Here is a 19,588-nt window from a genome sequence, read left to right on the forward strand (position 1 = left end):
CTAGAGTTTAAATGTACGTTCGTTATCTCATGTGTCCAAAATGTCTAAACTCTTATTGTTTCTCCCACTTATCCACAAGGATCCGAAAAGTGTGGCAGAAAAGGAAATGTTCAGTTAAAAATGGTTTTCTGACCATATCCCATGGTACCGTAAGTATTCTCTTTTAATCCATGGTGTCTGCTGTATTAGATGAGGTTGGTGTTGGAGGACTTTCTGAAGTTAGAGGGCAGGAGTTGTTCTCCGTGTGTTATGGTATTAAGGATGCGTCTTGAAGAATTTCCCTGTCAGAAATGCTTGTTGGCCTCCATCTTGATTTGGTGCACCTGCAGCCTGTTTATTCTTTTTCCTCCCTTCCTTCCTTCCTTCCTTCCTTCCTTCCTTCCTCTTCCTTCCTTCCTTTCCTTTCCCTTCTTCCTTCCTTCCCCTTCCCTCCCTCCTTCTTCCTTCCTTCCCTTCCTTTCTTTCCTTCTTCCTTCCTTCCTCCTTTCTTTCCTTCCTTCCTATCCTTCCTTCCTTCCTTCCTTCCTTCCTTGCGTTCCTTCCTTCCCTTCCCTCCCTCGCGCCTCTCCCTCCCTCCCTCCTTCCCTCCTTCTTCCTTCCTTCCTTCTTTTCCCTCCCTTGCCTTCTTCCCTTCCTTCCTTCCTTCCTTCCTTCCTTCCTTCCTTGCCTTCCTTACTTCCTTCCTTGCCTTCTCTGTCTCACTCGCCTCTCCTCCTCCTTCCTGTCCTTACCTTCCTCTTCTTTCCGCTCCCTTCCTTCCTTCCTTCCTTCCTTCTTTCGTCCCTCTCCCTCATTCCCTCCCTACCTTCCCGTCTCTCTCCTCCTTCGCCTCCTCCCTACCTCCTTCCTTCCTTCCTTCCTTTCTTTTTTTTTTGTTTTTTTGCCAAGTGGAGCCTTGTCCTTGTTATCTTCCACTCCCTAGCAGAGTCAGGAGTAACTGATAAGCCAGGTTGTCTTTACTGAGAAGCCTGTGACTCCAGAAAGCACACAACAACAAACTGCTCCCCCCGCTCTGTCTCTGGAAATCAAACATCTCACTTGGGAAGAGTTCTCCTTTTCCATTAAGAGAAGAACATTTAAATGGGCAGGACTCTGGGGACCAGAAATCCATGAGAAGAGAGATTTCAGTAATTTTATTATCGAAATCTAACATACGGTGCCCAACCTTAAGGCCTCTTTCCATCATCCTCTTTATCAGAGTCCATGCAAGAAAAAACGGAGCCCTCTATGTTGAGCATATGAAAAGCCAGTCAGGATAAAGTTCCTTACCAATCTAGCTTTCAGAGGCCAGGAACTTGTATCACAGACACAGCCCTGCACACCACACTGTTCTTTCCGTGGCAGTATTATGCATACTGTTGCCTCACCTGGCGTGACCAGAGCTGGTGAAAACCACATGGACCAGTAGACAGCTTTGGTGACGCCTCAAGGCTGAGGTCGTTGCCTTTTTGTTGCTAGTGAGGTGCTGAGAGTCGTTTGCATTCCCATTCCCCAAGCAGAGGCCTACTCGTGCATGCAGTCCAGCAGCCTTGGGCGTGTGAGTGGATGGTAGTGACCGTCTTTCCTGCCCCTTGTCCCTCCAGTCCCCTGGTGAAGGCAGAGCTGGGCAGGAGCTCAGAGGGGCTCTTCTGGCCCCTGTAGAAATGTCATCACTCAACGCGGGGTCCAGAGAAACGGCCCTGAGGTTCTTATGAATAAGGGAATAGAGTAAAACCCCAGTCGAAGCGTGTCACAGCAGCAAGGATTGTGTTCCTCTGGGGGTGCCTTTGTTTTTGCCGACTTCATTTTAGAAAGGGAGAGAGAAGCTGGAATGGTATATACCCAGTATAGGGATTCTCGACGACCTCTGTTCTAGGGGATTGAATGTGTCTCTGAACTTGGAAATGAAGGTCATTTTCTATTTTCAAAATCCAACTTTCACTGGTCATTTAATCACCACCGTACCCCCCAGCGCCATGCAGTTTGGATCTTAACGGGATGTTCTGGGTAGGTGCGGTGGCTCATGCCTGTAATCCTAGGACTTTGGGAGGCTGAGGTGGGCAGATCACCTGAAGTCAGGAGTTCGAGATCAGCCTGGCCAACATGGCGAAATCCTGTCTTTACTAAAAATACAAAAATCAGCCAGGCATGGTAGTACATACCTGTAATCCCAGCAACTTGGAAGGCTGAGGCAGGAGAACTGCTTGAACCCAGGAGGTGGAGTTTGCAGTGAGCCAGTATCACGCCACTGCACTCCAGCCTGGGAGACAGAGCAAGACTCCATCTCAAAAAAACAAAAAAGACATTCTTTACATGCGTGGATGTGAGGGTATGAGTTCTGTAGACCAAGGGAAGCAAATTTATCCAGCCATCACTGTCTTTAATATTAGGAATGTTAGATTAGATGAGACTAGGCTCCCTTCTAAATACCTTCCAGATCTCAACACCTGTGGTTCTGTGGTCTGCTTTCGAATTGGTGTCCACTCGCTGTTTGTTTGAACTCAGATTGACTGCCTCAGTGCAGAAACTGTCATACAACTAAGTTCTAGTTCATGCTTTTACCGCTCTGAAGTCAAGGGGCATATTTGCTTCATTGAGAGTTCCCCTAGATCCAGGCCTCAGGTTAAGCCAGGTAGTGACTCTTTCAATGGCAGGTGGAAAACAGGTCTGGTAATCCTTTGCTGACAGCATAAACTTCACTTCAAGTCACTTCCATAGCATGAACTTCTTTTCAAAAGACGTGGAGGCTTAGCTGTCTTTAAGTTTGCATGGGTTGCCCCAGTTTTTGGCAGATAGTACGGTTATAACCGGCATCACTGGGATGCTGAGAACTCAGCTTGTCACACAACGTGCATATTTAATAAGTGCTTTGTGTTTGGAGGGGAAACCCGTCTCCAGGGAATCTCCACTTCCAGAGGTCTCCTCCTGCCTTTAGCAGCCATTGCTGCCTACATCCTGCAGGGGGTGGCAGGTGGGGTTGTCTTGATTCACTGCCTCGCTGCCATGCAGCAAAATAAGTAGTTTTCCAGTGCTCCATTCAGTGGCCGAGTGTACCTTTTCTCACCTTTTCCCTATTTCCCTGGGTGCTCTGGAAGTCAGAATCCAGAGGACCCCTCTGTATTGACTGCATCTACAGAGGGGTTGCACGTGGGAAAGTGAGTTCGCCCATACCAAGGAAGAGAATGGAGAGACGCCCTTTTGGTTTGGTTTGGTTTTGACTTGATTTCTTGTTCAGCTCACCTGTTTGGCCAGCAGCTCCTGAGTGTGCTCATGTACAGTCAGCAAAAAAGGGTACATTTCCAAAGACTTGATTAAGTGGAAATCTAAGAGCAGAGCCTGGCACACAGCTGTGAAGCAGGTCTTTAAGAAATGAAAACACACAGGGTGTATTTACACTGGTAGGAAAACCCTTCCCAGGAAGCTGGCAACCTTCGGGAAATGAAGTTGTTATACCTGGAGGATTGAGGATAGCATTCGGGAGATTCGGTCAAAGCCCGAGTTGAGTTTCCCTCTTAGCCAAGTCTGTTTTCTGGCCCTAGGAAGAAGTGATCCTTGGGACAAAATAACTCTAATTAGGTATCCTCTTTGCCAGACTCACAGCATTGCCACGCCACTGAGGGCAGGAGACTGTGTTACACTGGAAGGAATGTCCACCGGCTCTTGCACAATCTAAAATTTTTAAAAGATGATCAGTCGTGAAGAAAGAAAACATCTTCCTTCTAAAAGCCTGACAAATTGGAAAAAAAATAGAACGGCATGTTTAAAATGGAGAATCACTAATGATCTGTGCCTGCGTGGCAAACTCTAAGGCTATCGCATTGTTTTTTCACCATTCCTTCCTGAGTTTTCTAAACTAGGGCTTCTTAAATTAAATTCTCAAGAAAATACTGGTATTTTGTGAATTAGATGAAACTGTTCTATATCTCAGTTAACTGATGACACTTTTTTGTTTGTTTGTTTGTTTCTTTTTGAGACGGAGTCTCGCTGTGATGCCCAGACTGGAGTGCAGTGGCTGATCTCAGCTCACTGTAACCTCTGCCTCCCGGGTTCAAGCAGTTCTCCTGCCTCAGTCTCCCAAGTAGCTGGGACTACACGCACACGCCACCATGCCCAGCTAATTTTTGTATTTTTAGTAGAGATGGGGTTTTACCATATTGGTCAGGCTGGTCTCGAACTCCTGACCTCAGGTGATCCACCTGCCTCAGCCTCCCAAAGTTCTGGGATTATAGGTGTAAGCTACTGCATCCAGGCGGCACTGTATTTTTCCAGATTGCAACAGGGAAGGATTTTAATGTATAGAACTTTCTCCCATAAATTTGTCTAATAGCTTTACTGTTAGCTAATACTTAATCTGTATACTTAATATTTAACCTGAATAGCAAACAGTTATTAATGTAAAACAACTGCTGATGATAATGCTTAAGATCAGCTTGTATGTTTTGTGGAGCCATTCTTATGGTTGTCATTTTTTAATATGTAGGCACATTTATGTCATTATAATTATTCCTACTTCAAATAAAGGCGCTGAATATTTTTCTCTATTTTGTGATATGCTGTGAAGTGAGAAATCTATCTTTTATGGTAGTTAAGAACGAACACCTTTCCCCATATCACAGGGAAAAAGAAAGACTACAAGGTGGAGGTGGGGAGGGAGGATGAGTGGTGTAATTTAAGTTGTGGTTCTTTGCTGCTCTTAAAGATAAGTCCAGGCAAGCGACTGCCTTCCATGGATACCCAAGTCAAGAACAGGGAGAGTGGCAGTTGAGCCCCGAGCCCTGGAGCCAGCCTGACTTGTTGGAATCCTAGCTTCCCCACTCCCTAGCTGTATAACCTCAACCAAATTATTTGGTCTGTCCGGGCCGGTATCTTTAGCTACAGAATTGGAGTAGTTCCGACCTCAAAGGGCAGTTAGGAAAATTAAAGGAATTATTTCATGAAAAATGTTTAGAACAGTGCCTGCCTTGTGTAGGTGTATAATAAAAATAGCTGAGTACATGTAGCTATTGTTATTCAGAGTCATCATTTTGTCCATGAAGGTGCTTCTGTATTTATCAAAGTGCACAAACCTCGTTTATTATGTATCTAAGACCCCACAATTTGGAAGTAGCCCTAAAATTTGCCCACGTATAGTTGTGTCATCACAGGGAGGTAACAGAATAGACACAGGCTACGTATGGGTGGGTATACACCCGTGTTAAAGTACTTGCTTGCATGCATGGTTTGTAACCCATGTCTCTAGAAATAGATCATTTTGTGTGTTGGTTCCTGGATAAGTTAGGTAATCCGATTGGCCACAATCCACAGTCAGTGGTGCTTTCACTTGAAAGTGTCCAGATTTACAAGATTAGGCAGAGCTTGGTATCTTCTAATACTGATTTCTGACGCTCCAGGAATTCTCTGAGATATCTACAGAGTATGGAGAGTATCTGACTAACCTGTAGAAGATAAGACCAACACAGCCACGAACCAGGAGAGTCTAGTACAGCCCTGTTTATTGGACTTTCACTAGTTCAGACTTACATTTATTAAACCCAAATCCTTCACTCTGCAAGGATGGGTTCAACTCTCCCACCCTAACTCTGTAGACTCACTGGAAGGAAGCTGCTGGGCCTGGAAGTGCTTGAGGGTTTCACAGGTCTGTCCAGGCATAGATGCATATGTGTATGTATCTGGATTAATCCCAAATCCAGGTTTTTTTCATCTTGAAGCGACCGGTGGCCAAGGGAAGAGGGGCCCAAGAACGATGAAAGTTTAAGACATTCTTATTTGATCTTTCCTTTAGCAGCTTGGTGGGTGGGTAAGATAAGCCCACTCCTATTTGGATATTCTTCCAAGACTTCTAAGAGGTATTCTGCTGTTTGAAATTTTCGTTTCTGAAATTATCTTCTTACCCTCAGTCCTTTGCTTTTTTGGACTAAGTATGATCTATTTTTTGAAACTGTAATACAGTAGCCATTTTTGACACACCTCTGATGAAAGTATGTTGTGATCGCTTGGTGTCATGTATGCGGGAGAGGGTTTGGGGGTTACAGATATAAATGAAGTATATTTTGTTGAAACTTAAGTGACAGCGATGGTTGGCATTTAGGAATGTGAATCTATTATCTGTCATCACTTCAAACAGTAGGAAAATAATTCCTCTGCCATTTTTGTGCTGTGAAATTACCTTCCCTGGAAGTGAGGTTTTTGCTAAGAAAAAACGCTTTTAAGGTCACCAGAAATTGAACTGGGTGGCCAAGTTACCTGGCGCATCATCTGTGTTGTCGGTAGGAATCAGAACCAAATGTTTTGGGCTTAGCCATGGCAGTACCTTGATCTGAAGGCACCCACTGCCAGCACCCTCAAAGCTGGCATCGCTTGTCCCCTTGTCCAGGTGGGTTTGTGTAGACCACCAAGGTGCCCTTGCAGGGAGGCAGTTGCCCTCTGTGGAGACGAAGTTCAAGGGCCTCTGTAATTTGTCTCAGTCATGACTTCCTCTGTCAAGTCTGCCTTCTGAAGGCCACCTTTGCGAACTAGTGAAGAGCTTGCTCTTGCTGTATCTCGTGAGGATTGATACTGTATGATTTTCCATTCCTTCCACCCAACCCCAACCTTTTTATTTGTTTTTTGCTTTTAAACAGGCTAACCGGCCTCCTGCAAAGCTCAACCTGCTAACCTGCCAGGTGAAGACCAACCCTGAGGAGAAGAAGTGCTTTGACCTTATTTCACGTAAGGCTCCCTCTGAGATGCTGCACCACAGAGAAACGTTGTCTTGTGCTCTCTTCTGTGGCGTCCTTCACATTTCAAACACTGCATTCTGAAGAATTGGTTTTTGAAGAAACACACCCTTTTTTCTAGCAATATGCATGCTTTGTGTTCCGTTAGTAACTGCTGGCTTGCTAGCCTTTCTAGTTGAGAGTTTGACTTTGAGGACTGGCCCTGCTCCTCAGGGACACTGTAGACCTGAGACATCATCACCTGCCTCTCTGAGCTCTTAGCCTCAGCATTCCTGTTCCTAAATAAGGAGATCCTATAAGAGAAGCCCGCAAGCCTAAAACCCCTTCACTTTAAAAAGAGAAAAGAAGGACAATTCTGTTTTCAAAAACTTACATAATTTGGGTGATGTTAGAAATGCTCTAAAACTAAAATGAGGGTCTTCAGCAGGGCCCTTGAAACTTCAGTGTTTGAAACTGTTTTTCTTCCTCACCACAGGATTAGTCTTTCTGCTTCTCTATGCTTTTCCTTTTTGTGGTGTTCACAAAAGAATCCCCACGGAACCATCCGTTGTGGTGAATGTTTACTCAGCACCCCCTGAATTGAAGGGCTCATAAAAGAAAATAAGATAAACCTTTTTTCCTTGGTATTTCTGTGTGGCAGGGTTACAGTCTAGGGGAAGAAAGGGCCAGTCTTCCCTTTGAAGAGGCAGTGTCTAGGGATTTGGGCGCAAGAGTTACATTTGCAGAGGACCACGCCGGACTGTGTACTGTAGGGAGGCGGTGCTGTTCTCTGTGCCTCAGTACCCCTGAGCGGGAGATGGCTGCCTTTTCAAATGTCTGTTGACCTGTATTATTGAGGGCTAGGAAGTCACCTTTTATGTGATTTAGCATTCCCAGCAAACTGCGGGTGATTAGCACTCCATCTTAGCCGTAATGGCTTGCTCTTACCCTCCTTTTTTCCCTTCTCATACCCTCTGTGTCAATCTCTGGGGAGGGTTGAGCACTGTGATGTGTGCAGAGGGTTCCGGTACCGTTTGTTCTGTTCTTCAGACTCTAGACTGGTTTGTAAAATAGAATGGACTTTATCCTGCATCAAACACCCATCCTAACTCAGTCTAGTAAAGTCCACAAACTCTCATCAAACTTGCCTTTCATTCATACAAGATGTTATAAAATGCTGAGTACTGGCCAGAGTTTAAAATGTGATTGCAAGCCAGGCGTGGTGGTGTGATCCCGTAGTCCCAGCTACTTGGGAGGCTGAGGTAGGAGGATCACCCAAGCTCAGGAGCAGACATCCAGCCTCGGTAACATAGCAAGACCCTGACGCCTTAACACACACACACACACACACACACACACACACACACTCACACAGTGATCACTGCTGGGTTACCTGTGTCTAGCTAGCAAAAAAGGCTTGAATTGAAGGGTTTCAGAAACCCTCAATTGCAACCAGGAGGTTGAGGTTGCAATGAGTTGTGATCGTGCCATTGCACAGAAAACCTGATGGTGTAATCTGATGTCTGCCAGTGGCTGGGGCTAACTCAGAGGGTTTTAGGCCTTTCCGTTTTCTGAACTAGTAACACACAAGAAGCTCTGCGTTAAAATGCCCATCATTGACTCATAAGCAATAATAGTGAACCGATCGCCTGGAGGTGGGTGTAGGGACTTCTTCCCTCAGCTGCCCCAGGTCCCTCCAACATGCCCCGCAGGGAGACCCTGCTAGATGCCATATGTGCAGAAGCACTTGCTCCAATGTATTTCCAGCCTACACCTTTTTACAACACAGCAGGCAGCAGGGAGGATCGGTAGATGGCAAGTGTGCATGCCTCCCTTCTGGGCGTGAGTTACTGTAGCTCTTACGTGTGTGGGAACGTGGTCCTCTGTGAATGTGGCCACACACAAGCTCTGTGGCCAACTGATATTTACCAAGATCCTGCCAGTGTCTTTGCTGCAGCCTGATGCACTTAGACATCTTCAGGAAGGACTTCTAGCCTCTGATGCCCAGAAAGGCTTGCTGAGCACAATTGGGGGCAGTGTCATGAGTTTGCGAGAGTCCGTTATTATCTTTGAAAAGAGCTCTTATCCCTCCTTCTTCCCTGCTTGTCTTCCAGTGGGTAAAATGAATTCCAGTCATGCAAATTCTTCATCCTCAGCGAGTTTTCAAAAGGTGCCTTCCCTATGAGTATCTGTAGTGAAAATGCTTTGTGCAGAGCTGCATAGGTTTGGGTTGAAAACTGGCCAGACACCCCAGAGAGTCATTATGGTAAACCTGGCTTCAGTGTAAGCCATCATTTGATGAATATCCTGAGAACGTGAGGGACATGGGGTCAGGGCCTGGTTCTGGCTGATTCAGGAGCATCTGTCTTCACCCCTCTCAGATTCCGCCTCTGCTTCTTGACCAGCCTTATGGGATAAGCATCACCAAGATGCTTTTGAACTCTCAAGATATTTGGGGGGCCAGGCAGTGGCTCACGTCTGTAATGCAAGCACTTTGGGAGGCCAAGATGAGAGGATTGCTTGAGGCCAGGAGTTTGAGACCAGACTCGGCAACATAGCAAGACCTCCTACAAAAAATTTAAAGATAGCTGAGTATGGTGGCATGTGCCTTTAGTCCCAGCTACTCGGGGGCTGAGATGGGAGGATCGCTTGAGCCCAGGAGGTTGAGGTTGCAATGAGTTGTGATCGTGCCATTGCACTGCAGCTTGCACAACACAGCAAGACTGTCTAAAAAAAAAAATTTGGGCAGTTGGGGAAGTCAAGTGGAGGCACATGCATTGAGGCAGTGAGGGTGATATTTTCTGTGTGCGTCTGCCAGGCACCACATGGTCACCCATTCCTCCTCCTCCTCCTCATCTGGTTAGTTCATCTTGGACTCTGCCCAGAGAACTCAGAAGAGCAATTGACTGACTGACTGATTACAGTTATTTCCTACAAGATGCTCCTTTATCGTCCTTCCCCCTAAACAGGGGCTTCCCATTCTCATGAAGGTGGAATTGGGGCTGGGGGCAATGACTCACACCTATAGTCCGTGCTACTTGGGAGGCTGAGGTAGGGGGATCACTTGACTCCAGGAATTTGAGGCTGCAGTGAGCTGTGATTGTGCCACTGCACTCTACCCTGGGTAACAGAGGGAGACCTTGTCACTTTAAAAAAAAGAAAAAGATGTAAATGGGCATGGGCTCTTCTAGGAGGATGGTTCTGTGGCAAGGCCAGCCTTTCTGGGAGCTCAGCCAATCCGTTGCCTGCAGACTGACCCCACTTGTAGCAAATTCAAGTCCGGAGCCATTATCCACAAACCCCACTGGCACCCTGGGCAGGATGGAAAGAATAGGAGAATTTTGAGGTGACCCAAGTGAGTCCCCTGAGTAGGATGGAGCCAGAGGGAGTAAGTGACCTTCCAGGTCCACACGGCAGGCTAGTGGCCAGTAGAGCCAGAGCCCCGGCTGGAAGCTGCCCTTCGCTGGCCACCAGCACCTGAGTGCTCCAATCGCCCCCTCAGTCTCCTCCTGCTCTTCTCCCTCACAGCTGAAGCTGCTAGAAGCTGTCTGCTTATTTGTAGCATCTTTAAAGAGTGTAGTAGAGGGGATTCTTGCTTGAAGTTTTTCCTCAGAGGTTTGCCTCCTGCTTCTGCAGTTTTTACACGTCAGGATGCAGAAATTGGCCAGGTGCAGTGGCCCACACCTGTAATCTCAGTATTTTGGGAGGCTGAGGTGGGAAGATAGCCTGAGCCTGGGAGATCAAGGCTGCAGCGAGCTGTGCACTGCACGTTTGCACCACTCCACTCCAGCCCAGGCAACAGAATGAGACTCTGTCTCAAAAAAAAAAAAAAAAAAAAAAGAGAGAGAGAGAAAGATGCCATGGTGTTGTAGAAAGTGATGGGGCCAGAAGTCCAGGAACCAAGTTCTGCTGCTGGCTATGCTTGTTTTTTGCAGCTTAGCCTCTCTAGGCTTCAGCCCTCACCCAGTCACTTACCAAGAGTTGTTCTGAGAACCAATGTGCTTTCAGGAGTAAACACCAGAGAGAAGTGACGTGTCCACTCACTTTTAGGAGCACAGATGTTGGTTGTGTTTCCCTAAGAACAGAATCGGTACTTGTCATCATTCTGCCATCTGCAAAAGCTGGATTCCCCCCGCCCCCGCTTTTCTTTATTAAATCTAATTTTATTTTTTGCTTTGGTTTTAGACTGCTTTTAGATAGAGAATATCCATATATCCCTCCCCCAGCTTTCCCTTCTGTTAACATCTTAATACAGTTATCCAGTAGTCCATGGTAGATTGTTATCCAATCATATTTATATAGTTATCAAAACCAGGAAACATTGGTTTAATGCTGTTAGCTAAAAATCTTACTCAGATTTTACCAGTTTTCCCCCAGATGTCCTTTTTCTGCTCTAGAATTCCATCCAGGACCCCACGTGACATTTAGTTGTGATTTTATCCTGGTCTTTTGCGGTCTGTATCGGTTCTGTAGTCTTCACTTGTTTTTCATGATACCTTAAAGAGTGTTGACCTGGGTTTTGGTCAGACTCCGCTTCATTTGGATTTTTGTAGTGTTTTCTCGTGAGTGGATTGGGGTTATATGTTTTTGGCAAGAGCAGCACAGAAGTGATGCTGCCACATCCCACACAGCCGCCTCCCTGCTGCACACACACAGAGGTCCACAGCCTGGCGAAATACTTGTAAAACAGTGCTGATGCCAGCAATATGTGAGTGTAGAATTTTATATTCGACCATTATTTAACACTCTCCTCCTGATTTAGCTGTATTTCTAGTACTTGATTCTCAAAGCATATTATTCTTAGAATTTCTCATACTAATCTTTTCTAAGAAAGCCAGAAAACTTCTAAGATACTCTTTTCAAAAAAAGGTTTTATTATTGAAAGGGCTTTAACAATTACTTTTTGGGGGCCAACTCTGTAGTGAGTTAAAATGAAGCGATTGAGAGGATAGTGATGGTTTTCGTGGAATAGCTTCAGTTTTTAAAAGCGGCATCTTTTAAAACTTGAATGAGGGAAAGGGCAGGTTTATTTTGCATTCCAATGCCACTGTTGGTGAAGGCAGACAGTTGGAGGATATGAGGGAGTGCCTGATTTTATACAAATCAGTAATTTCCTAACAGAGCTAAGATTATTCCAGAGGCTAATTAGAAACCACTTTCTTTTGGAATTGTGTATGGATTGCTGTCTGGGCTCACAGTTGAAATTCCTTTTGCTATGCAGATGACAGAACTTACCACTTCCAAGCCGAAGATGAACAGGAATGTCAAATGTAAGTTACATAGTGGTGGGACTTTGGGCTGGACTTACCTGTTGTTTGTGGGATTTAACACAACGTCGCTCTTGTTTTTCTAGATGGATGTCTGTGCTGCAAAATAGCAAAGAAGAAGCTTTAAACAATGCATTTAAGGGGGATGACAATACTGGAGAAAATAACATCGTCCAAGAACTGACAAAGGAGATCATCTCAGAAGTGCAGAGGATGACGGGCAATGACGTTTGCTGTGACTGTGGGGCACCAGGTGACCCAGGGACCCCACCCAACCCTGGGCTCTAGGACATTTAAATCCCATTCTGATTCACAGAATCCATTCATTGATTTTCACTTTCATTTCAAACACAAAATTAAGTGCAGCTCAGCCCGAGTTCATCCCATTACACAAATGCTTAATGAACTGTGCAGACCGCGGCAGGGGAGAGGGGTGGGAAGACGTTTGCCTGCCGGGCCCCAGAGCAGGACTGAGTAAAGAGGGTTTGACAGAGCTGCAAAGATTGAAATGCTTTTTGAGAAATGAGAACTGAAGGGTACAGTGAGGGTGAACTCAAGGTCATGTGGGCTGAGAGGCTGCATGTGGCTGGGCTTCCTTGCTTGGAATCTGCTCTCTTCTCCCTTTATCCTACTTTGCAGAACTTCTGAAGTAGCTTTAAGCCGCTGTCTGGCTCTGTGACCCTGGGCGAACCACTTGCTTTGTTAAACATCGATTTTCCTGTCTGTAAACTGAAGGGACAGGTCCCTTTCAGCTGACACATTCTGTGAAATAAGATTTTATTTTTACATTTTGATAAAGCATATTAGGGGCTTTATAGTAGGATGTGGTTTAAGGAATTTACTTACTCTAATTGAGACAGAATGGTGGGGTTGGGGGGGTCAGGGGACTACACAGGTGCATTTTCTGAACACTTATAAAATGAAAAGATGGAGGCTTGGCTAGAATAGTCGGTCCCCTTTTCATTCCTCTAATTCTATGACAATTTTTCTTAAAAAACCAAACACAACAGAAGTAGAGTGGACAGTTGAGAAGTACCCTTAGGTTCCCATGACCCTGAAGACTGTATTTGGCCTTGGATCCATTAAAAAAAAAAAATCTCTCTCTCTCATCTATCTCCTTTATGGATGTTGGTGCAGTGGGTCATGCCTTAATCCCAGCACTTTGGTGTATTGTGTTGTGTGTGCGGATCACTTGTGTCAGGAGTTTCGAGACCAGCCTGGCCTAACATGGTGAAAGCTCGTCTCTATTAAAAATACCATAATTAGCCTGGCGTGATAGTGCGCACGTGTAGTCCCAGCTACTTAGGAGGCTGAGGCAGGAGAATCACTTGAATCCAGGAGGCGGAGGTTGCAGTGAGCTGAGATCATGCCACTGCACTCCAACCTGGATGACTGAACGAGACTGTATCGAACAAACAAAAAAACAAAAAAACGAAAATACCTTTTTGGCAAGAGATGAGGTAGGGGGTGATAAGTAGTGAATCATGGTCTTTCTTGAGAAAGGGTAAAGACAGTCTATGATTTGGGTTTTTCATACACTTTGATAAAGAGCTCAAAGGTATGTACTCATTATTTTAAAATGCCAAGACAGTGTGGGTAATAGAAAAATGATGTAGAGTCACCTAAATGGATGCTTGTGCCTCCCCAAAGCACGTGGATACAGTGGAGTCGTCCTACAGAAGCTCAGACGCAGATGCCAAAAAGGTTTTCCAACGTGGATAACATTTTTAATAACTCGAACATTTAAAAAATAACTTCATCATTGCCTACTGACTAAAGTTGCGATATTTACCTACCGTGAGTTTCTGAGGGTAACAAACAATTCTGAAGAGAATTGTGTTTATGGGTTGTGATGATGTACTCAAGGACATCTTTTAATTTCCTATTTTAGCAAATTCCACATTCATCTGTCAGGCATTTTGTGGGTGCTTATCATGTTCTAAACTGATGGTAGGGGCATGTTAGGAGCCGAGCTGTGAGGGGAAAGCGTGGCTTTGAACACAGGTAGAGGCAGGGCCACGGTCTGCTCTGCACTCCCTGGCAACCTCGAGCCTGAGCACTGTGAAGCTGTCTCTGCCGTATAATGAGGTAAAAATCCCTGCCCTGGCCATCTCATGGGGCTCTTAGATTTGATACAAAAGTGCTCTGTGATTTCTGAAGCTCTTAACAATGCAAACTATTGTTGCTACTACCAGCGTGCTGAACACAGCATATCATATGTACATAGTACATTCTCTGTTATTATCAGCATCTATAGAAGCGAATGTTTTAAGCCTCTTCCCCTTTTACTAGTAGACTTTGGCTGGTCTCATTGTTTTCCTCTTGCTCCATTCTGCTAGTGTGACCAAGCTGGTGATGGGCGTGGTCTGTTTTCATGACCAGCCATTGAGGAGCCCTTGGTCACTGGAGTGTGTCCTATTTATTTTTGCACACACGGCATCTGTCACACGAATGGAAGGATGGGAAGATGGAGAGAGAGGGAAGAAGAGGGAGAGTAGATGTGTGCATATGTGGGTATTGCATGTAAATTGCTGGCAATTATGGACAAAGTTTCCAGCTGTGTTAAGGATCAGAAAATGCTCCTGCTCAGAACTCCTTGTTCAGTAACTATGCAGGAAGAAAGTTGTGCCTCCTGACCTTCTTTTTGACTGGAAGCTCAAATCTGCCCTGTTCTCTTTGGCAGATCCTACATGGCTTTCCACCAACCTGGGCATCCTGACCTGCATCGAGTGTTCCGGAATCCACCGAGAGCTGGGGGTTCATTACTCCAGGATGCAGTCCCTGACCTTAGATGTACTGGGAACGTCTGAGCTGCTGGTAATTTTTAAATCCTTGATTTGAGATTGGAAACAAATGAGCTGTAAGCTAAGTTTTACTTTTGGCATTCTAATCCATTTTGGTAAGCTAGTGATTGTTGATATATTACCAAATGGGTTTGGATAATTAGAAACTCATTGATAATTCTTCATTTTTAGCTACTGGTGGTTGAGGGCACTTCTTGTTGCAAAACTTTATTCTTCAATGAATAAAGAGAAGTGAAACCAAAACAGCATTGAGAGTGGTGTGAGGTTCTGCAGAAATGGAATAAGATGGTGACATAGGCCAGCTCACCCCCTCCATTAGACAGATGGGGAATCCAACATCTAAAGACAGGAAAGTACTTATTTTCCCTCATCACCAGCGATTTCTGACAAGGCTGTGGTGACAGCTTGCCTCAAGCCTCTGACTTTTCCCTACCCCAGATTGTCCCCTTTGGGGGCACATATTGGTCTTCATTTTTACCACCTTTGTTTCCTAAGTCTTTCATTCTTGGTTCAGTGATAACGCTTAAACCATGTGATAGAGATAGGAGGAGACTGAAGCATTTTCTCTGAAGTGGCTTTCAGAGTGTGGAGACTATGGTCCCACAAGGTCCATCAGACAGGTTATGCTTTGGCCACCTAACACATGAGCTTTCGTGACTGTCTTCCCTAGAAAGCAGTTCTTGAATTCTCTCCTGGGACAGCTGAGTGTTGACAGTAAACAGTAAGTAGATATTGATTGCTATTGATTTCAATGTTGAATTTAAAAGTTTACATGTAGGGAATGTAATGTCAAGAGCAGCAGTCGTGACAGAAAATCAATAGTTGTAGACCATGTTCCTCTCAAGGGGCCATCAGTCTTATTGATGACTTCGAATCCAGTGTGTCTGAACTTCGAGTACATTTTGAACTCTCTTGTCAAACCTTTCCAGTCTTTCCAGGATGCCTTTATGGTCTTGAAAGACAAGAGTTGGGAGAAACTACAGTGGATCCTAGCAGCCTAGTTAGTAACATCCTTAGTTACTTAAAGTTTAAAACTAAGCTAGACTCACTTAAAGTTTAAAACTAAGGAACTCCAAGCAGTGCCTTCCTGGTTGCATACGGCAATTATTGTTCATGTAATAATGCACGTAACCTACATCTTAGAGAGGTGAACAGGTGTACATGTGGCATCTCTTGGATAACTGATGATGGCATAGATTGGAGAATGTCATGGTACATTTTCAAAGAAGCACAAAGTACTTCTCAGTAAACACTGATGAACTGTGGCAGTTGTTTCTTCTGCTGATTTTCTTAAAACAATGGAAAGTGTTAAGTGATTTATGATGAAGTAGTAATTGTTGATTTTGTACTATGTATTTTGCAGACCACTTTATATATACTAGGCTCATTTGATCTCCAGTAACAACCTGATGACCTTGGTATATTATCCCAATTTTACAGAGGAGGAAGCTGAGGCTAGAATGTTTCAATATGCCTAGGGTTATGAAGCTTTTAAGGTGACAGATCTGGGGTGTGGGCCTCTTTAATCTGATTCCAGACCTCACCCTTAAACCTTTTAGGAGCGTGGGACACAAATTGGCATTTTAGTGGGTTGTCTTGCTATGTGATAAACATTTAAACATCTCTACTATCCTTCCCTATCACCATCCCCAACAAATGTTTAACAGTCAACTCTGGAGAAAAAAGAACCTTGGTTTGCAACCTGCCTGTTCTCGTGGTGTAAATACTCCCACAATGGCCAATTTCAAGCTACCCATGTGAATTACTAAATGTGAAGTTGGAAAAAGATGTTCATTATATAGTACATTCACCATGCAACACAGTGGATGTAAATAACTTCATGAACATGGATAATAGCAAAATGTAGTATAATTAGGAAATGATGAGTTTTGAGTATATACCTTAGTTATTAATATAACATAATTATGAGTTTATATAGTATAATTTTTAATAGTAGCAGTGTTTAGCAGTTGGCTTGCAAAATTCCTGAAATTTTAACAGTTGACTGTTATGAGCTGGTAGGAGCCTGACCCCACCATCTGTTATAATTTCTTAAATGTGTCTCAGAAATTTCATGTTCTTCGTGAGACTGAATTACCTACTAAAGAAGAAAACGCCAAAGAAAGGTGAAAGGAATATGTTGTTCTGTCTTGATGAAATGATGAGGTGACTTCTTATGCCTAATTAAATTCTCCATTTCTGTCTCCCAGAGCCTCCATCTGCATTCTTGTAGGAGTTTAAAGTTTGGTTGACTGTCACCACAATGAGAAATCAGCCAGTGCCTGCTTAATCAATGTCTGCAGATATTTTCAAAATCGAATTGCTCCCAGAGTTTTAAACTCTCCCTTACCCAAGCCTTTTTCCCTCAGTGGTTATCAGGAAGAGGAGAGACAGCAGTGAGTTGTGTAGGATTTACTCCCTTCAACTCTGCTTGCCCTGCGCTCTGGCTGGTCCTCTGTGGTTCACAGGAGGTGGACGTCTCCTCATGGCTTCCCCAATCCATTTGTTGTGTGCTAGGAGTGTGGTCATGATGTCGTGGCTGTAAACCTTATTCCTTAGCTCTTTGGTTAAGTAGGGTGTCAGGTGTTAGTATTGATTGGCAAAACTGGGAAATTTCAAGGCTGCTTTTTTTTTTTTTTTGAGACAGGGTCTCACTCCATGACCCAGGCTAGAGTCCAGTAGTGCAGTCTTAGCTCACTGCAAGCTCACTGCAACCTCTGCCTCCTGGGTTCAAGCAATCCTCCCACCTCAGCCTCCTCAGTAGCTGAGACTACAGGCAAGTGCTACCATGCCTGGCTAATTTTTGTATTTTTGGTAGAGATGTATTTTTGTATTTTTGGTAGCCATGTCCAGGCTGGTCTCGAACTCCTGGGCTCAAGCGATCCTCCTGCCTTGGCCTCCCAAAATGCTGGGATTACAGATGTGAGCCACTGTGCTTGGCCTCAAGCCTTTTAAAAGTACCCAGGTTGTTTGTTTTATTTTGCTTAGACAATCAGGTACTGGGATGAAGGATTTCCTGAAGTCTTTACCTCTTTCTCTCTTTCTCTGCGTGTGTATGTGTGTGTGTGTGTATTTAGAATTATGTCTGACACACCGTTAAGAACCATAAAGAATTAGCTATCATTGTTACCTCCTTTAACAAAATCCTTTCAGAAAAGTGGTCCCCATGTGCTAACATGTGAACCCCCAGGGAGGCCATGCACGGTCTGTGCTTGTAGTCTGTTCTTATGAACCTTTTCAATTCAGAGTTGCATGGCATGCAGGGCCTCGGCTGACTTGCTCACTGAAGTATGTTTTCTTGTATAGCAAGTGTTCATTAGGCCCCTTGGTGCCTTGTGAAAGGAGAGTGGTGGGTGCAGTCTCACAGGAGTAGCATCTCTTCTCTTTTGGGTAAATAGGACAGCCTGTTTCAGGGTGACATGCTGTGACAGCAAGGGATTTTATTTTTTTAATTTTTTATTGTATGTATTTATGGTGTACAACATGATGTTTTAGTATATTGTATACATTGTGTGTGACTAAATCAAGCTAGTTAACACACCTGTCACCTCACACGCTTATGTTTTATGGTGAGAACACTTAAAATCTACTCTCTTGAGCCTGGTGTGGTGGCTGGGCTGGTGCCTGTAATCCCAGTACTTTGGGAGGCTGAGGTGAGAAGATTGCTTGAGTCCAGGAGTTTGAGACCAGCCTGACCAACATAACGAGACCTCCATCTCTACAAATAATTTTTTAAAATTAGCTGGGAGTGGTGGCAAGCACCTGTGGTCCCAGCTACTTGGGAGGCTGAGGCAGGAGGATCACCTGAGCATCCAGGAAGTTGAGGCTACTGTGAACTGTGATCTTGCCACTGCACTCCAGCCTGGGCAACAGAGTGAGACTGTCTCAAAACAAAATTTTCAAGTATACAGTACATTATTATTAACTAGAGTCGCCATGTTGTACACTAGATCCCTAGAATTTCTTCATCCTAACTGAAATTTTGTATGCTTTGACCAAGATGCCCAACCCCTGGTATCCATAGTTTCTACTCTCTACTTCTATGAGTTCACCTTTTTTGGATTTTGCATATAAATGAGATCTTGCAGGATTTGTCTTTCTTTGCCTGGCATATTTCACTTAGCATAATGTCCTTCAGGTTCATCCATGTTGTCACAAATGACAGAATGACCTTCTTTTTTTCAGGTCGAATAGTATTCCATTATGTATATATACCACATTTTAAAAATCCATTCATCCATTGGTGGCATTTAGGTTGATTCTCTATCTCGACTATTGTGAATAGTGCTGCAATAAACAAGATGGTGAAGACATGTCTTCAGCAAACTGATTTCAGATCTTTTGGGTAAATACCCAGAAGTGGGTTATATGGTGGTTCTCGTTTTAGTCTTTTGAGGAACCTCCATACCATTTTCTATAATGGTTGTATTATAATAATTTACATTCCCACCTGGTGTGCAAGGCTTCGCTTTTCTCCACATCCCTGCCAACACTTGTTATCTTTTGTCTTTTTGATAAAAGCCATTCTAACAGGTGTGAGATGATTGTGGTTTTAATTTGCATTTCCCTGATGATTTGTATGATTAATGATGTATACTTTTTCATACATATACCTGTTGGTCATTTGTAGGTCTTTTTTCTTTTTTTTGTTGACAGGTTCTTGCTCTGTCGCCTAGGCTGGAGTGCACTGGTGCCATCTCAGTTCACTGCAGCCTCTACCTCCCAGGCCCATGCGATCCTCCTGGGTAGCTGGGACTATAGGCATGTGCCACCACGCCCAGCTAATTTTTGAAAATTTTTCTATAGAGAGGATCTCACTATATTGGCCAGGCTAATCTGGAAT

General features: G+C 44.3%; 1 protein-coding gene across 2 annotated transcripts in view; it reads left to right on the plus strand.

Moving 5' to 3' along the window:
• The window catches only part of ASAP2 (ArfGAP with SH3 domain, ankyrin repeat and PH domain 2), a 203,735-nt gene that overhangs the window by 137,240 nt on the left and 46,907 nt on the right, over nucleotides 1-19,588 (plus strand). For both annotated transcript variants that reach the window (XM_017853630.1, XM_017853639.1), the window contains exons 12-16: nucleotides 80-149; nucleotides 6,600-6,687; nucleotides 11,896-11,944; nucleotides 12,028-12,194; nucleotides 14,625-14,758. In XM_017853630.1, coding sequence (XP_017709119.1) covers nucleotides 80-149; nucleotides 6,600-6,687; nucleotides 11,896-11,944; nucleotides 12,028-12,194; nucleotides 14,625-14,758 — 508 coding nt within the window. The remainder of the gene's footprint in view (nucleotides 1-79; nucleotides 150-6,599; nucleotides 6,688-11,895; nucleotides 11,945-12,027; nucleotides 12,195-14,624; nucleotides 14,759-19,588) is intronic.

Source organism: Rhinopithecus bieti, unplaced genomic scaffold (assembly GCF_001698545.2).
Source record: "Rhinopithecus bieti isolate Rb0 unplaced genomic scaffold, ASM169854v2 scaffold_1530, whole genome shotgun sequence".
NCBI classification, from domain to species: domain Eukaryota; kingdom Metazoa; phylum Chordata; class Mammalia; order Primates; family Cercopithecidae; genus Rhinopithecus; species Rhinopithecus bieti.